Genomic DNA, 15,715 nt, shown 5'->3' with positions numbered 1-15,715 from the left:
TCTTTAGGAGGCCAAATAACCCAATATCTAGAATATTGCAGATGAGGTCTAGCGCATATTAAGTACTCAATAAACATGAGTTATTAATGTTATTCATACCATTGATATGAATATGTAGCCTTAAATATATTTTACATCTAGATTTAAATACGTGTGTCTCTTTTAGTTCGTCAGGTTACTTCAAATAAAAATAACAAAACCACAACAAGATACCACAGAGAAAGGGTGTACTCAAAACAGCTGGGGGAATATAAGATCCATGGAAGTGAACCGATTCATTTGGAGCAGGACTTCTGGAAGCTTTTTCATATGTAATGTGCATAGTAAACATCCAGAGTTATGGAAGTTACTATAGGCTCTTAATTTTTTGAATCTTACATTCTCACCGCCCACCCCCACTCCCTCAACACAGAGTGTGTCAAAGAGTCTGAGTTCCACAGAACACACTTTGGGGAAAGTTCCGTGGATGAGCTGATTGCTCGGGCCCCTGCTGAGTTTAAGAATAATGGTCATAGACCCCAAAACCTAGTGAGCAATTGTCCACCCCAACACCCGTCGTCTAAACCCTTGCCACTCAAAGTGTGGTCTGTGGAACAGGGAGTTTGCTCCATGGGTTGGGCTGCAATGCAGACCTACTGGAAAGAAGCAGTGTTTCTAATCAGATCTGCTGGTGACTTACACGCACATTACAGTTTGGGAAGCCCTGGTCTAAAGGAAGTCAGCCTTTTCTCCACGTGGCTGGTGACTTCCTGCTGAGGTCCGTAGGCTGGTGCATCCTTTCTGAACACATCCGGGTCAAGACACATTGACATGGAGGTGTCTGTGTGGACTCTCGGTGGCTGGTCAACTCTGCTGTCCAGGGAGGTTTCTCAGAGTGCAGAGGAAGACCTCTCGGAGGCTTAAATAAGGATCCCATGACAGTAGGGCTGGAAGCTCTTGGAAGCACTGCTGAGCTTTGCTCTGTACTTGTGCCGATTTCAAATCTTATTAAGCCAGGAAGTAGTGCCTGGCAAATGGTTTATCCTGCCTTGGCTGTTCATGCCGCCCAATTCATTTTTATTGTGCTAATTAAACCTCAAGTGATATTTCAAGTACAGATTGTTTTTTCCATTATTGAATCTCTGGCCAGCATATTAATGCTTTAGAATTAACGTGAGTCAGATGCTTACTCATTTGTGGAAGACTTTACATCTAGAAGATCTAGACTTGGCCAATTTTGCAGATTCTTTTGGAGACTGCTGTGACAGGGTGATACAATTCTCTATAAATAAAGGAGACTCATTCTTCCTTCACAAATAGACACGTAATTATTTTCTAAATTAACTAAATTCTTAGTTATAGATACATGTTAGTATTTATGCTAAAATGGATCTATGCCATCTGGGAAGGAAGTAGAGTGTAGTAGTGAGGACCTTGAGCTTTTGGTCCGAATCCCCGGTCTATAGGTACGTAGGGAATTTTGGGAGATGTATTAGACTTTTCCGGAACTCATATTCTTTGTTAATTAGATGAGGACAAACACTTAACTTCATGATGGTTGTAAGGGCTACATGAACCAGTCACTGAAAATACTAGAAAAAAAGGTTTTGGCTCAATGAAAGCCTAGTAAATGATAGTACTATTACTGTAACTAAACACACATTTTTTTAGCATTGTTTATATAAATTTAGGCTTGATGGAAGAGACTGCACTAAATTTTCTTGGGGAAACAGAGATTATGGCAATCTTGAGAATCTCTTTTAAATTTTTTTTTTCTGCTAGAATTTCCAAACTATTATATGCATTTATAGGAAGTAGGAAATTCATCCCATAGTTTGTATTCAAGGTGCCAAGAGGGATATGTCCATGATCTGTTGGTGGAGGAGGTCATACCCTGAGGACAAGCACCAGGGAAGGCCCTGGCTCTGTGATCCCTCCACAATCAGCAGATAAATCTCTAAGCACAAGGAAATGGCAGAGGAGTCAACAGGATGCAAATGGTTGCAAGCTGGAAAGCAGACAGACGGATAGAAACTGAGCTGACGGTTGAGAATGCTGGTTACCAGGTTGGCAGAGGGCAAAGGCAAGAGGAAATTGCTTTGGGATGCAGGCTACCAGGCTCAGGAAGAAGCAGGCTTGCAGGCAGCACCCATCCCAAGAGAGTGGGTCAAGTCCCGGATGGAGCCGTTAGTCCCATTTTCACTCCATACAATCCAGGTGACTGCACCCCTCCCTCCTCAGCAGAAAACTGAAGGTTTATTCTCTAAAGAGTATGAAGTCAGTATTATGAGGAACTCCAGGAAGAGTTGAGGCTGTGAGAACCATAGAAGGATGGATTTACATACCAAATGTTGATATTTCCATCCTACTTCCTCTTCCGGGTAGGACACTGGAAGAGCATTATCTGAATAATCTGACCAGACTCTGTCCCAAAATGACCGAACGATATCGACATCAGGAGGTACCCAGGAAAAAAGGCTAAGAATATGGCCCCACAAGGAAACCCACCGTTAAATGCACAACACTTCTAGTGCCTTGTTCTTAAAGATGTCTGAACAGCCAGTGATACCCACTGTTTGAGAAAAGCTTATAGCAAGAGACAAATAACCAAACAAAAAGATGAAGGAAAACAAGTTGCCAGAAACAGTGTTGATGTGGAGAGAAGAAAAGTTCAAAAGGAAATGAGTAAGATCTCAAAGAGATCAGGCCATGTTGCACCCAGGAGACAAAAACAGAGTCCTATACAAATAGACCCTCCAGGAACAAAAGAAAAGCCTTGGAAGCTAAAATATGACAGATTGAAAACCTCTGAGTATGAAACTCAGAGTCTTAGGGGGCATTTTTGAAACCCTGTGAAAGATAGAACACAGTTTTCTGTGGGTTGCTGACAGGAAAGTTTCTGAAGAGTCTTGATGGCCACTGAAAGCCGGGTCTGGTTGGGAAGTCCTCTGTCGATGGTGGGGACACCGTGAGACAGACCCCTGGGACAGTCTCGTTCCAGGCTGGTTTTGGTCATAAAGAAGAATGACTTGGTCAGGAAGGACTGTGTGGTGGGAGAGGAGTTTATACACAGTTCTGTGGAGACAGTGGGTCAGGGAGCCCTAGGTGGGTGCTTTATTGCAGTTAATGAGTATTGAAGATGAATTGCCTTTTCTGATCTCCGGGTTGCTCCTGAGTTCATGAGGCATTGTAGGTGTAGGGGACACAACTGTAGGGTGAATGCAGCCCCTAGAAGTTTCTGATACCAAGTGAGGGACTAGCTAGACAGGCAGGACCTGGCATACGGTTATTACGTTGTCTGGGACATACTTTCATACAGAAAATACTGTGAGTCCCATGTGAGTTAAAGGAGTGTAAACACCCAATAGGTGTGATAGTTTAAGGAAGTGGTAATGGCATCAATAAAGCTTTTGAAATGTGGGAGTATAGATCCATGTGACTTTTTTAAAAAACCATACTGGAAATTTTACTATAACCCATTTTTCCCTTAATATTGAACTATGACTCATATAGCTTTGGGGCATTCGATATTTTAATGGTCCAGCTTCATGTGTGAAGAATGCTTTAATACTTTAATTCTTCATGTGTGAAGAATGCATTTTCTTGGGGCACCTCAGTCGGTTAAGCATCCCACTCTTGGTTTGAGCTTGGGTCATGATCTCGGGTCCTGAGATTGAGCCCCGCGTTGGGCTCTGCACTGGGGCTGGAGTGCCTTCCAGAGTCTTTCTCTCCCTCTCCCTGTGCCCCTCCCTCCCTCTAAAAACAAATACACCCCCCCCCCAAAGCTACATTCTCTTCTGTAATCTGACTGTCTCAAAATGTAGGACTGATGGTGGGGTCATCTTTATGCGTCACTTAGCATAAAAAATGGATTTATGTAAAAACATGGATGCAACAAAGGGAAAAATGAGGAGAACAACAAGACAAGATGGTCTACAGATACCAAGTTATGTTTTATAAACTACATTTTTTAATAGTAAAAAGTTATGCTGCAATAACACTTTTAAACAAAGTGCAAAATTTGTTTTCAAATCTCATAACTGCACATTTTTGGTGCACCTTAAACCTGTAAAGCTTACCAACCCAGCACTTTTTCAGATCAACATAAATCTGTCTCGGAAAGTCAATAATTATTGATTCTAAAGCAGGAAGAGTTTCTGATTTTTTGCTATTACTTTGACAGTGCATCAGATGATTCATATATGTCTCCACTTGACTTTTCTTGTTCCACAGGTTTGCCATCAGCAAATTTGGCCGCACCTAACCTCACTGTGGAGGAGGGAAAGTCTATCACATTATCTTGTAGCGTTGAAGGCGATCCAGTCCCGAATTTGTACTGGGATGTCGGTAATCTGGTTTCCAAACATATGGTAAGGCTTTTGTTTGGCTCTGGGTTCCTAGAGAGATGAGAGTGTCTCAGAACTTAGATTGGATTCATCTAGTGATGATCCCTTAATATTTTATAGGACCATCAGAGAAATTTATGATGAGTTTTCGATGTACGTTTACTTTCTGTTCATTCTTGTAATTAACAAAGAGGAGTGCAGGTTTGCATTTGAGTTGTGTATATCCAGTAGATTGGAGTCTCTGGGTCTCTAGTGAGCTTCTTGTGTCCTTGTGAGCAAGGTAAGGGATGTTCCTTGTGGTCTTTTCCCTTGGAGAGAGGTAGATAGGAATCCAAGGATTAAAGAAACTTTGCTCATTGAACAGTTATACTCTGGAGAAATAGAATAGCTCTGGATTTACACTTCTGCCTGGCCCCAGTTCAGGCCAGAAACCTTTTCTAATGGTGTATATTTTTTTCTTTAGGTAGGGGGAGAAACCTCAAGTCTTATCACTTTGGGATCAGCCCTAATAAGGATTTTTGTCTGTTAATTCATTTGTAGAATGAAACAAGCCACATGCAGGGCTCCTTAAGGATAACTAACATTTCATCTGATGACAGTGGAAAGCAGATCTCCTGTGTGGCAGAAAATCTTGTAGGAGAAGACCAAGATTCTGTGAACCTCACTGTACATTGTACGTAATCAGAGGGGCATATGTTTTTAATAGCCTATGATCGTGGACACACATGCCTTTGTCACTGGGGCCCTCTGGGTGCTGCTTAAGTGTCAAAAAAAAAGTGTGTGCAGTGTTTTGTGTGTATTTTTTTTTTTTTAAGAAATATCAGTGTTCTATTTCTGCAAATCTCTCTTACACATGCATGTCTTTCTTTTAAGCTGTTTTTTTTTAAATCTTAAGTTTATCCTCTTGTGTCTTCCCCTGTATTTTTTTTTTTTTTTGAGAGAATGTATTTTGAGCTGGTTATCCTCCTCTTGTTAATCAGTTTTCGCTTATGTTCTGATACACCAGTTTCTAAAATCTTGTTCTCTATAAAAACAATATGAAGATTTAAATTTATGTCACCTAAAGCACAGTCTATTCCCGAACACCCGAGTGTGCTGTTGATAAAATAAAGCCTTATTAGCTTGACATCAAGTTTTTGTGGGCAGGTTGGCGGAGTCCTGCCTAAATGACTGAAAATTATTATTACCTGCAGAAAACGTTTATTATGATGGGTTTACATTTCTGTATACATTCAAAGTAAGATACGGGCCATTATGTTTCTTCAGTATGTGCATTATTTTCCAGTATTAAAAATCATCCACACTTATCTTAACATTCCAGATTGTAGCGTTTCGTGCGAACATGTACTCCAGTAAAAAATCACATATATTTTGCACATTGTTCCAAATTCTGAGCTAATCTGGTATAAATTCATGAGGTTTTACTGTGTCTGGGTCAGGATTTGGATGAGAAAACCACAAGTGGGCACGTGTGTATGTACAAATACACATTACGCACATGCAGACACATGGATACGCTGGCTAGTGTTCAACCACAGCACAAATTCCATATGTGATTGTTGGGGTGCATGACTGCAGTCACCAACCATAACCCTTTGTCACTGTCAGCACAACCTCTGTGCCCAGTAGGTACTGGACTTATAATTTCTCATCATTTTGACCCACCCAGATGCCTGAAATCAATGTTATCCCCAAACACATGCACCCAGCTTCCGACTTTATGTCTTTAAGTCACCAATTCACCAAAAGCTCTTTTGAGCATGGTAGAAGGAGTAAATGGGTCCTGGGCATGGGGGCCTGGGCTGGTGGGAGGAAGGTAAGTGTTGTCCCTATCCTGCTGCGGTCCTTGTATTTGTAACACAGACCTACAAATCAGGACGCTCACATTCAAAATTTCCTCTTGTAGTATCTATGGTGGTCACCATGGTCTGAGCAATTGACCTTATCTATCAAAATCTAGATCAAGAATAAAAGGAATAAATGGTGAAGAATTTTAACAACTGTGACAGCTTTGGTAGTGCCTCTGGCCAAAGTGTTAGCAGGCTGTAATTCCCCTCCTTGTGTGATGAACACGTACCACAAGAAGCAGGGTCAAGAGGGAAGGGCTTCTGGGTCGGACATCAGGAGACCAGGATCCCTGTTCCAGATCTGTCTCGCTCGCTAAACTTGACCAAGTCCTTTAACCTCACTGGACTTGGGTTTCCTGACCTGAGAAAAGATGCTATGAGGTCTCTGGAGGTATTTTCCAGTCCTCAGTTGTATTATTATCAAAGTCAGACCACATTAAAATAAACAACTATGAGGGACTTTAAATACCTTTCCTCAGGATAAGTACTCTGTTTAAAGATGTTACTTGAAGGTTTGTTTCCCCAAAGGATAGAGTGCTTTAAAGTTAAAGTAATCTCTAGTTTGTTTGTCTAAGTTTGGATAGAACCCCAGACATTTAGAAAGGATCAAAACATTGGCTTCTGAAATCTAGCAAAAATGGAGTGTGCTGTAATGAAATGTGATGCTTTTTTTTTTTTTTAAAGGGATTTATTTGTTTGAGAGAGAGAGAGAGAGAAAGCAAGCAGGGGGATGGGTGGAGGGTGAGAGAGAGAATCTTCAGCAGATTCCCCACCGAGTGCAGGGCCTAAGTGGGACTTGATCTCACAACTCTGAGATCATGACTTGAGAGCCACCCAGGCACCTTTAAAGAGCATTTACTATTGGCAATCAGCAAAAAGTACCAATTAATCATACTTTATAATCAGTTTGCATTGGTAAGAGCATTCATAGCCTTAGTCAATTCGATCTGTTCTCGATAAGTGATGTCAGATTCAGGCTTCCGGCAAGATTTCCAAGGTCATTTTTGTCCGTATTTATGTTGTTTAGTGAAGGACCATAAAAAACAGTGCCCCTCAGCGTTTTGGTGACAAATCTACATAAGATCAAGGCGTATTTATTCGAAACCAAAGTTAACTTCAAATGAACCCTTTTCTGCTGTCAGAAATCTCCATGATCTATTTGGAGCTGGTTCTCACACTGAATAGATTTGAAAAATGACTATGATTCATGGGTCTTAAGTATAGGGAAAGGAGTCTCTTTGAAGCTCTCTGTAGGGAGTTCAATCAGCCTTGATGATGATTCAAAATATTGATGGATTCCAGAGTTGCCAGTCCTGTATTTTCTTAAACCAAAGGGTCCTTGAATAAAATCCCCTATTGATGACACAGAAATCTGGAGATGGGGAGAATTCTGAGCGTTCTGGTGCTATTAACTCTCTCTTTTTCAATTTAGTTGCTCCAACTATCACATTTCTCGAATCTCCAACCTCAGACCACCACTGGTGCATTCCATTCACTGTGAAAGGCAACCCCAAACCAGCGCTTCAGTGGTTCTATAACGGGGCCATATTGAATGAGTCCAAATACATCTGTACTAAAATCCATGTTACCAATCACACGGAGTACCATGGCTGCCTCCAGCTGGATAATCCCACTCACATGAACAATGGGGACTACAAGTTAGTAGCCAAGAATGAGTACGGGAAGGATGAGAAACAGATTTCTGCTCACTTCATGGGCTGGCCTGGAATTGATGACGGTGAGTACCTGGCGCTTCAGCACGGGGTGGGGGGAGTTGAAGGGGGGATGATCTGTCATGTCACCAACTGTTGACAAAATGGTGCTTATAGTAAACCACTCCCAGACCCAGTGGCTTAAAACACCAGTATTTAGTCTTGCTTATGGGTCAGAGGGGCTGTTTTGTTCCGTGTGTCTTTATTCTTGGGTATAGGTGAAGAAGCTCCATAAGAGACCTGCTTCATAGTAGCTAGTGTAGACGGCAAGCGAGCAACTAGAAATAGGCTTGGCATCTCGGGGACTAGCTTCGGTACTGGTACATGGTCTCTTCAGGCTGCATACCACCAGCCAATGGAAGCCATAGGGCCAAAGCCAAGTCCAAGGACAGGGACTCATACTCCCAAGGAGGTGATGGGAGGATGAATCATTTTGAACAATAGTCAGATGCACCCATTATTTCTATCTCAAGTGTTACCAAATGATGTTTTGTACCCCAAATGGCAAAACCCATGCAAAACTGTGGGCAGGTGAACCATATCTGGTCAGCTCATGAACTGGTGAGGATGTGTTTCCTAGCCCCATATCCGTTTGGAATTCAGGATCCTGCCCTCCCACCATGGGTGAGAGACCAGGGTCCTGGAATGCGTGGCTTACCTGGGCCGAGTGCAGAGGTTCTTTTATCGGAGCCCGAGTTGTGTTTCTAGGCGCGGTAAGTGCTTCCCTCTGACTGATGGTTTGGACTGGGTGAAGGATGGCTGGCCATCAGGAGTCCATTTCGTGGCCAGCAGGAGAATTTCAGTGTGAGTCCCAGTTATGGCAGGGACAACTGTAGTGCCTTTACCTGCTTCAGATACTGTCGCTTGGCGAGTGTTCTTACTTGCTGGATCTTGTTGCCCGAGTAACTGATAACACTGTGGAGGCTGAGGCCTATTTGGACTTTGGGACCTGGACCTGAGTAGAATTCGCTGTAACAACGCTGAGTTAATCACAGTCGCACAAAGATGGCTTGGCGGAGGAAAGGGAAGATGGAAACCTGGAGGCCAGGGAGGCAGGGGCTGTGTGGGCAGTGTGCACTTGGGGGCTCGACGGGCAGCTCCACGGGCAGAGATGATGCTTGAGAAGCCACCTGTAGCCACCAGTTTATTCCATTACACAATAAACCTCTCCATTACCCTGGTGTTTATTAAATAGCTTTTTAAATGCACAAGCTTCCTTAGCATGTTCAAAGTGTTGTTTGAATTATGCAAATGTGATTTACAAACAGCCTTTCAGGAGCACATAAAGCAAGCTATGTTTGGACACCTTACCCAGACTACCCTTGGCGGTTGTTTTCTGTGCCATTAAATCTTCCTCTTCATTGAGAGTTTAGCTGCTTGGCCCCATTTGCTGTAGTAAATCTCTAGATCACTGTGTTTTCTTCCTGCATGTTTGGGGGAGTAGAGCCTTAGAGTAAAATCCACAGACTCTGCCTGGGGACAGAGTCTGTTCTATTTATGAATGATTTTAGATGTACCAGACAGTTGCAAAGACAGCACGGGGTCCCCAGACACCCCTCATCCAGTTGTCACTGTTGGGAACGTCTCACATTACTGCGGTGGCCTTTGTCAAAAGGAAGAAACTGACATGGGCACATGACTATTAACTAAACTTCAGACTTTATTTGAATTTAGTCAGCAGTTGCCTTTTGAAACTGTTGGAGGTGAACTTGATTCAGGGTGAGGGTCTGGCATCGGAAGGTTCTAGAAGTGGTTTGTGCGCTTTGATTGATGCTCGGTCCTGCCAGGGTAAAGCTGCTGGCTTCTATTTAACACAGGGCGTTGATGTATTTTCTTTTGAACATTTCTGTGTGGTGCCAATATTTGGTAGCGCTCCACTCCTCTTACCCATGTGGCCTCATTTTTATTGATTGCTTTTGTTAGTTTTAACTTAGCTAATGATAGGAAAGCATTGATTTCTGGTGTAAGAATCACCTGAAGTCACTCATGTATTCCCTTTAAAGGAAATAATCATCTACCAAAAGATAAAAGTCAAGGCTAATATTATGAAGATTTTGTTCTTTCCTTCTTGTTTTTATCAAATCTTTGGAATATAAATATCTGCTTTTAGGAAGGACAATTTTTCCCCCTTTAAGTATTTACTCAAGGGCCAGCTATCAGGGAGTAATAAATGAAAGTGGAAATAAAAGAGACTTGGCCCGGGGTGATAGTGGATATAAATGGCCCTCGTGGGCTATAAACCAGTGTGACCAATTAGAGATTGACCTCACTTGGCTTGTGTGATAGAATCTTTGGTATTTATGAGATTTGTAGCCATAGAATACAGATAATGGCCTTTTAAAGAATTGCTTCCTTTCCCTCTTACCCTCCTTTAAAACTAAAGGAAAATAAACAAATAGAAAATATAAATATATATATTTCCCTGCTGGTCTAAAGTTTACAAGTTTAGGATGACAGGTCAAATGTGGTTTTATATTCCTTCAGTATTTCTGTTGTTGTCACATAGTAATTGGTAAGAAGTTTAGCTCTTACAAATCTTTTTGATAAGATGTCTCAGCTACTTTATTTGAAGAGACACTTTTTTTTTTTTTTTTTTTGGATTGCAAGTTTCCTGGCTTGTGAGGAAGCAGGTGGCCTGGGAGGGGTGAAGTGAGTTGCTTTTCCATATGCGGCCAGGAGACTTAAAATGGCGGGTCTGCTGTCTTCAGAACGTGCCTTCACTGTCTATTTGTAGATGTAAAATGAAGAGCGCCTAAAGAAACGAACACAGAAATAAAAGCAAAGAAACAAAGTCCCTCAAATTAAAGTTGGTGAGCTTTCTGGTGAAGAAGATGGACTGGTCGGATGTAGTGATAGCCTTGATGACCTTTCATACCTCATGGTAGGGAAGACACGCTGCTCCTTCCTCCTTGGAGCCGAGAGACCTGGAACCACCACCGGCCAGGTCAAGAGGGCACCATCCGTGGGTATAAGGCTGTCGGCAGAGATCCCCATACAGTGTCTCTCCAGAGAGCCGGGCCCTCGCAGACTCCGACACCAGACCCAGCCAGGGTGCTAATGAGGACGGACAGGTGTGATGAGACCTTTCGATGTCAGCAGGGCCCCAGACACCAAGCCAGTGCCTTCCTATCTGTTAATCACTGGCAAGCTGGCTACTGACCGAGAAAGGGAGGGGACGCTTTCCCAAACTCTAGACACCAGACTGATCATTTTGGAGCCCACGTTTAGAACTGAACCTGGCTCTGATCAGCTTGGGGTCAAATTTAAAGCCCAAAACTCAACTGTTCGCTTCCAAACGAAATTTAGGAAACTGTAGCATTTATCCTTCTAGTACCCTGAGGAGTGCAGCTTGTGACCATCAAACTAATTTTATTTCATCGCTGTTTTCCATTGTCCCTGGAACATGTATTCATTAGGAATAATTTTCTCTGGCTTCTGAATGCTAGGATCCTGCTCCTTATCTCCTTATAGTGCATTAGAATCAACTGGGGATTTTTAATGGTTATTTCATTAGTTAGCACACATTTCTAGGGCCCACCTCTAGCAATTCTGATTCACCAGCTCCCGGATGAGGCTTAGATTTTGGCCTTTTCTATTTTTAAGATCCCTAGTGACTCCAGTATGCACCCAAAGGTGAGTGTCCCCAGTCTGGATGAGAGCTCTGACCCAAGTAAGATTTTTCTGTTCCTTGTTGAGTAACAGACAATCCTCTGGTCACTTTAGGTTCCAGACTAAAATCTCAATTGAAAAATAGCATGTCCTGTCTGACTTAGAAACCAGAACTCTGGACTTAATTTAAGGCCCAGTTTCTTCTCCTCTGCCAGTCCAGGCTGTCAAGATGGGGGTGGGGGGTCGGAGCTGTCTAAGGAGAATTCAGGCCTTCTGTTGCCCAAGTAGAAGGGAGGGGGCCGGGGGCCGGGTGGCCAGCAAGTGTGCTCGCTGGTGGCTTTGTCTCTTGGGACCTGGGTGTGTTCAATGCTGATTCGAAGACCTTCCTCCTGGACAGCTTTATGGGATCTTGGCAATTCCTCTGTCTGTGGGACCCTCTCCTGCGATTCCCTGACAACAAGCAAACGTATCTCCATTCCAGCTGGTGGAAGCATCTCCTTCCTCAACATCCAGGGGCAAGGCTTCTGTTGCAGGGGTCCCTCTGCCCCCTCAAAGGGGCTGGGGTCAGGATGGACTTTCTCTCATGGGGCCTCCTTTTGGTTCACAGGGAGGCCCTGTGGTCCCTCATCCTGACTCCTCTGGGCTTACAGGTTGAACTCAAATGCCATCTGCCTCTTGCCACCATAGGTTGTTTTAGCCTCCTTTGGCCAGACGCAGGCACTTGTCCTCAGAGCCTTCCACCTGCGGGGAACTCAGTTTGGGTTCTCAGAGTGCTGTCCTGAGGCCCCATGGCTACGTAGAAACTTCTGTAGAAGTCCCGTATAAGCACCTGCCATCCTCTTTGGGACCTCTGGAAGTCTCAGTGTGAAGCCAAGGTTTCAAAGGACATGGATCCAGTTCTAGCCTAGGCAGGCACGGAGAATAGCCTTACCAGCATACCCATTCCTCACCTCCTTTGTGGCCATGAGGAAGAAACTTTGTACCCAAAACCACTTTTCTCTGGGCACTGCTTTGTCTTCCTTATCCAGAAGCTTGTGCATGCCCAGAGAGAAAGACTTCTGGACGCTGCCACTTGACTACATGAACTATCTAGACGTGGAACTCAAGAGAAAACGAAGCACAGTTGGGTTCCTGGAGAGGGTGGGTAAGCTCCTTCTGGTGTCCAGGCTCCTTCTTCTTCCCCTCCCATTCAGAACGGGCTCAAACGTATGTCACTGGGGACAAAACATCTCCCACCCTTACCCCTAACATTTGTCATGGTCACTGCCGAAGAGTACCTACCTCTCTCGGTAGTGGGGTGTTTTAAGGTTTGCTTTATGTTTCATTGTAAAGATCCATCCTCTATGCCCACTGTAGCTTTTGGACTTTGGTTGAACCTCTCATGGACTTATAAGTTAGGGCTTCCCAAACTTTAATGAGCGTAACTTTCCTGGACATCTGCTAAAATGCAGGTTCCGATGCCACAGATTTTGGAAGGGGTCTCAGATGCTGCATTTCTGACCAGCTCCTAGCTGATGCAGACGCTGCAGGTCCCAGACCACACTTTGGGGAGTGAAGATAGTTCCCTTCTGCCCTGCAGAACCTGGGGGAAGCTGTTGGATGAACTGCATGGACATTCGCCAAGATGGCAGTACTGACTCCTTGAGAATATTGACGAGTAATAATGATAAAAATACAGAATAGTTTATGCACAGAGATGAGCTCTAACAGGATTTGGCAAAAGGTAGGATGGATTCAATGTGTGGCTTAAGGAGGTTTAGGGAGAGTGGATAAAGTTGAGCCCTGATGGGACACACAGATAGGAAGCATGGGGCTATCCCGAGAGGCTCCAGAAATTCTGCTTAGAAGTCAGAGATAGGACTTACCTGGGGTAACAGTGATCCACTAGGTGGCCGTCATTGACATCTAGTCCTACATCCAGAAAAGCCTTCTTGGGGACTCAAAAGTGTGCGTGGAGAATGAGTGGAGGTTAGAAGTGGTGAGAATGTCTTTTCAAGCAGAATGGTAAGCAGAAATCAGTGGCAGAGAGATTACTTGTGAGCGTAATCAGGAAGAAACCTAGGGCCTTTGCTGGCATCTTTGGATCAGATAGCACAAGTTTCAAGAATTTTCAAGGTCAGGTATTTCTGTAATCATGAATGCATTGATTGTTGAAGAGTAGATTCTTTTATGAAAATCTCACCCAAGTGATTAATACTTTAGCCTTGCCACGAACCTAGCCAGAGCACCGGGTGATAAAACACCCGTGTTCGAAAGCTTCCCATTCTTCAAGCAGCACATAAAGAGTCTCTCTATGGCCCACTCATTCAGGAAGAATGTCACAGCTCAAGAATGCTCATTCACACAAGCAGTGGGAGTTAGTGACTTATGCTTCCTAATTCGGGAGCAGTTGTCTCCTATGCAAAATGTGCGTCGGGAACAAACTATAAATATTGGAAGAGTTTTCCCCACAGCTTCCCATTCGTGCTGTTTTATCAAAAGATTCATGACGTCTGGATGAACTAGAGCTCTCTGCAGCACTTAGAATTGCCCTCAAACTGGCAGATTTAGTTTTGGTGTACTTGGGCCAAAGAATGTAGGGAGAGGAAATTTCTCCAAATGTTGCACATTAAGAAAATATAAAGCCCCCCACGACTTGCTCCTTGGCCGTTTGTCAGGAGCTGTTCCTTGTCCTGGGAGTGAAAGGAAAGAAAGTTCGATGGGCTTTTCTGCCTTAAATAACTGAGAAGGGTATGGTTTGGCTATAGGCTCCTAATAATCATGATAATTAAGATTTATACTTAAATAGTTCTTTAAGTCTCAAGAGTACTCATGTTAATTAATTATGCTTCCCGAAGCTCCTGACGAGTTGCCAGGGCCAATGCTATTATCCTCTCTTGAGGTATGGAACATTCCTTTGTCACAGGAAAAGTGAAGAGCTCCCCCTCACCCCCCCCCCCCCCATGCTGCAAAGTACATTAGTGGTTCGGCCAAAAGTGAAACCCAGACATTTGGACCCCCAGTGTGTGGGGGCCCTGAGTTCTGCCTGCCATTTAGAAAAGGAAGGGGGAAGCATCCGGAAGTCAGAAGGAGGGACTGCCATGAGTTAGACAACAGTGCTGACAAAGCAAGGACAGTTGATTTGGAAAGAATGAATCTTTTGCGATTTCTTTATCATATGGAATTCTTTGAAATATTTTTCACAAACACACTAAACAGAGTCTGGGAACAGAATTGAGAGAGAAGTCTTTTTTTTTTTTTTTTTTTTTTTTTTTTGTAGGGCATTAGAGAGAGACTAAAAGCTGAAAGGAAGGAAGCCGCTGTGTCTTCTTCTGGCCTTCACCATCCTTTTTATCTATGCAGCAGGTTGGAAAGGGAACCCTCCCGCCTTCCCACAGGTTTTCTTTATCCCTTAACTACAGAGTCTTACAGTTAAAAAGTCATGGAGTTTTACTCACGAGGACTTACGCAGAGTCCTAAGATTTACTCACGAGCTGTAACAGCTTAGAATAGAGAAGCTCGAGTCTTCCATTTAAAGGTATTTCGCACAGAGGTCAAAGGATGCTGAAGTGCTTTGGTCTGACACATTGGGGAGAAGGACTTTATCATTGACGTTCAGAAGCCTGAATGCCCTAAGGTCCGTCCTTTGGAGGTGCAGACAGCCCAGGTGCAATCTGGAGCTTTGTCAGGAGCGCGTGTGTGGCCATATATGAGGTGTCCTGTTTGCACCGAGAGCACGTCAGGCTGCCTCTTGCACCTGATAGTCCCAGTCCCCAAATTCCCAACAACAGGCCCGAGTTCCAGAACAAAGCACAAGTGTATGAAGCACTTGCCAACGCTTGACACACTCTCCAGAAAACAGAATTGGAACATGAGACAAGCAACAATTTGTGCTTGGCAGTCACCTTCCTTGGGTTGGGGAGGAGCAGCTCCTTCCAGGCTGGAGAGAGCTGGGGGGTCATGTGCTGCTTGTTTGGAATGGAGTGGGGTTGACGGAGTTCCCGGGTTTTCAGATTTATTCCAGAAATTTCCATATTTTATTCCGGTAGTTTTCAACATGAAGCTTTAGGGTTTGATGCTTAAATCTGAGATTTCTTGCTTGGTGAGCTGCTGGGATGGTATTCAAGGAAGCACAGCTCTGCTCTCAGCCCCCTTACAGGCTCATTGCTCCTTATCATCAGTGTTGGTCTCTCCTTGCTCACCTTTTCGTCCTGAATACCTCAAACAGGCATTTCTACCTATA

At 43.8% G+C, this 15,715-nt stretch overlaps 1 protein-coding gene across 6 annotated transcripts in view; it reads left to right on the top strand.

Moving 5' to 3' along the window:
- Positions 1 to 15,715, top strand: part of NTRK2 (neurotrophic receptor tyrosine kinase 2) — a 324,764-nt gene that overhangs the window by 42,321 nt on the left and 266,728 nt on the right. For all 6 annotated transcript variants that reach the window (XR_009406303.1, XM_059411760.1, XM_059411758.1 and 3 more), the window contains exons 6-8: positions 4,213 to 4,349; positions 4,866 to 4,998; positions 7,605 to 7,910. Coding sequence is in view for 5 of the 6 variants with exons in the window: in XM_059411760.1 (XP_059267743.1) it covers positions 4,213 to 4,349; positions 4,866 to 4,998; positions 7,605 to 7,910 (576 nt within the window). In the remaining variant the exon portion in view is untranslated. The remainder of the gene's footprint in view (positions 1 to 4,212; positions 4,350 to 4,865; positions 4,999 to 7,604; positions 7,911 to 15,715) is intronic.

This window comes from Mustela nigripes, chromosome 9 (genome assembly GCF_022355385.1).
Source record: "Mustela nigripes isolate SB6536 chromosome 9, MUSNIG.SB6536, whole genome shotgun sequence".
NCBI classification, from domain to species: domain Eukaryota; kingdom Metazoa; phylum Chordata; class Mammalia; order Carnivora; family Mustelidae; genus Mustela; species Mustela nigripes.
Note: the sequence above shows the minus strand (reverse complement) of the source record. Positions and strands in the feature narration are given on the sequence as shown.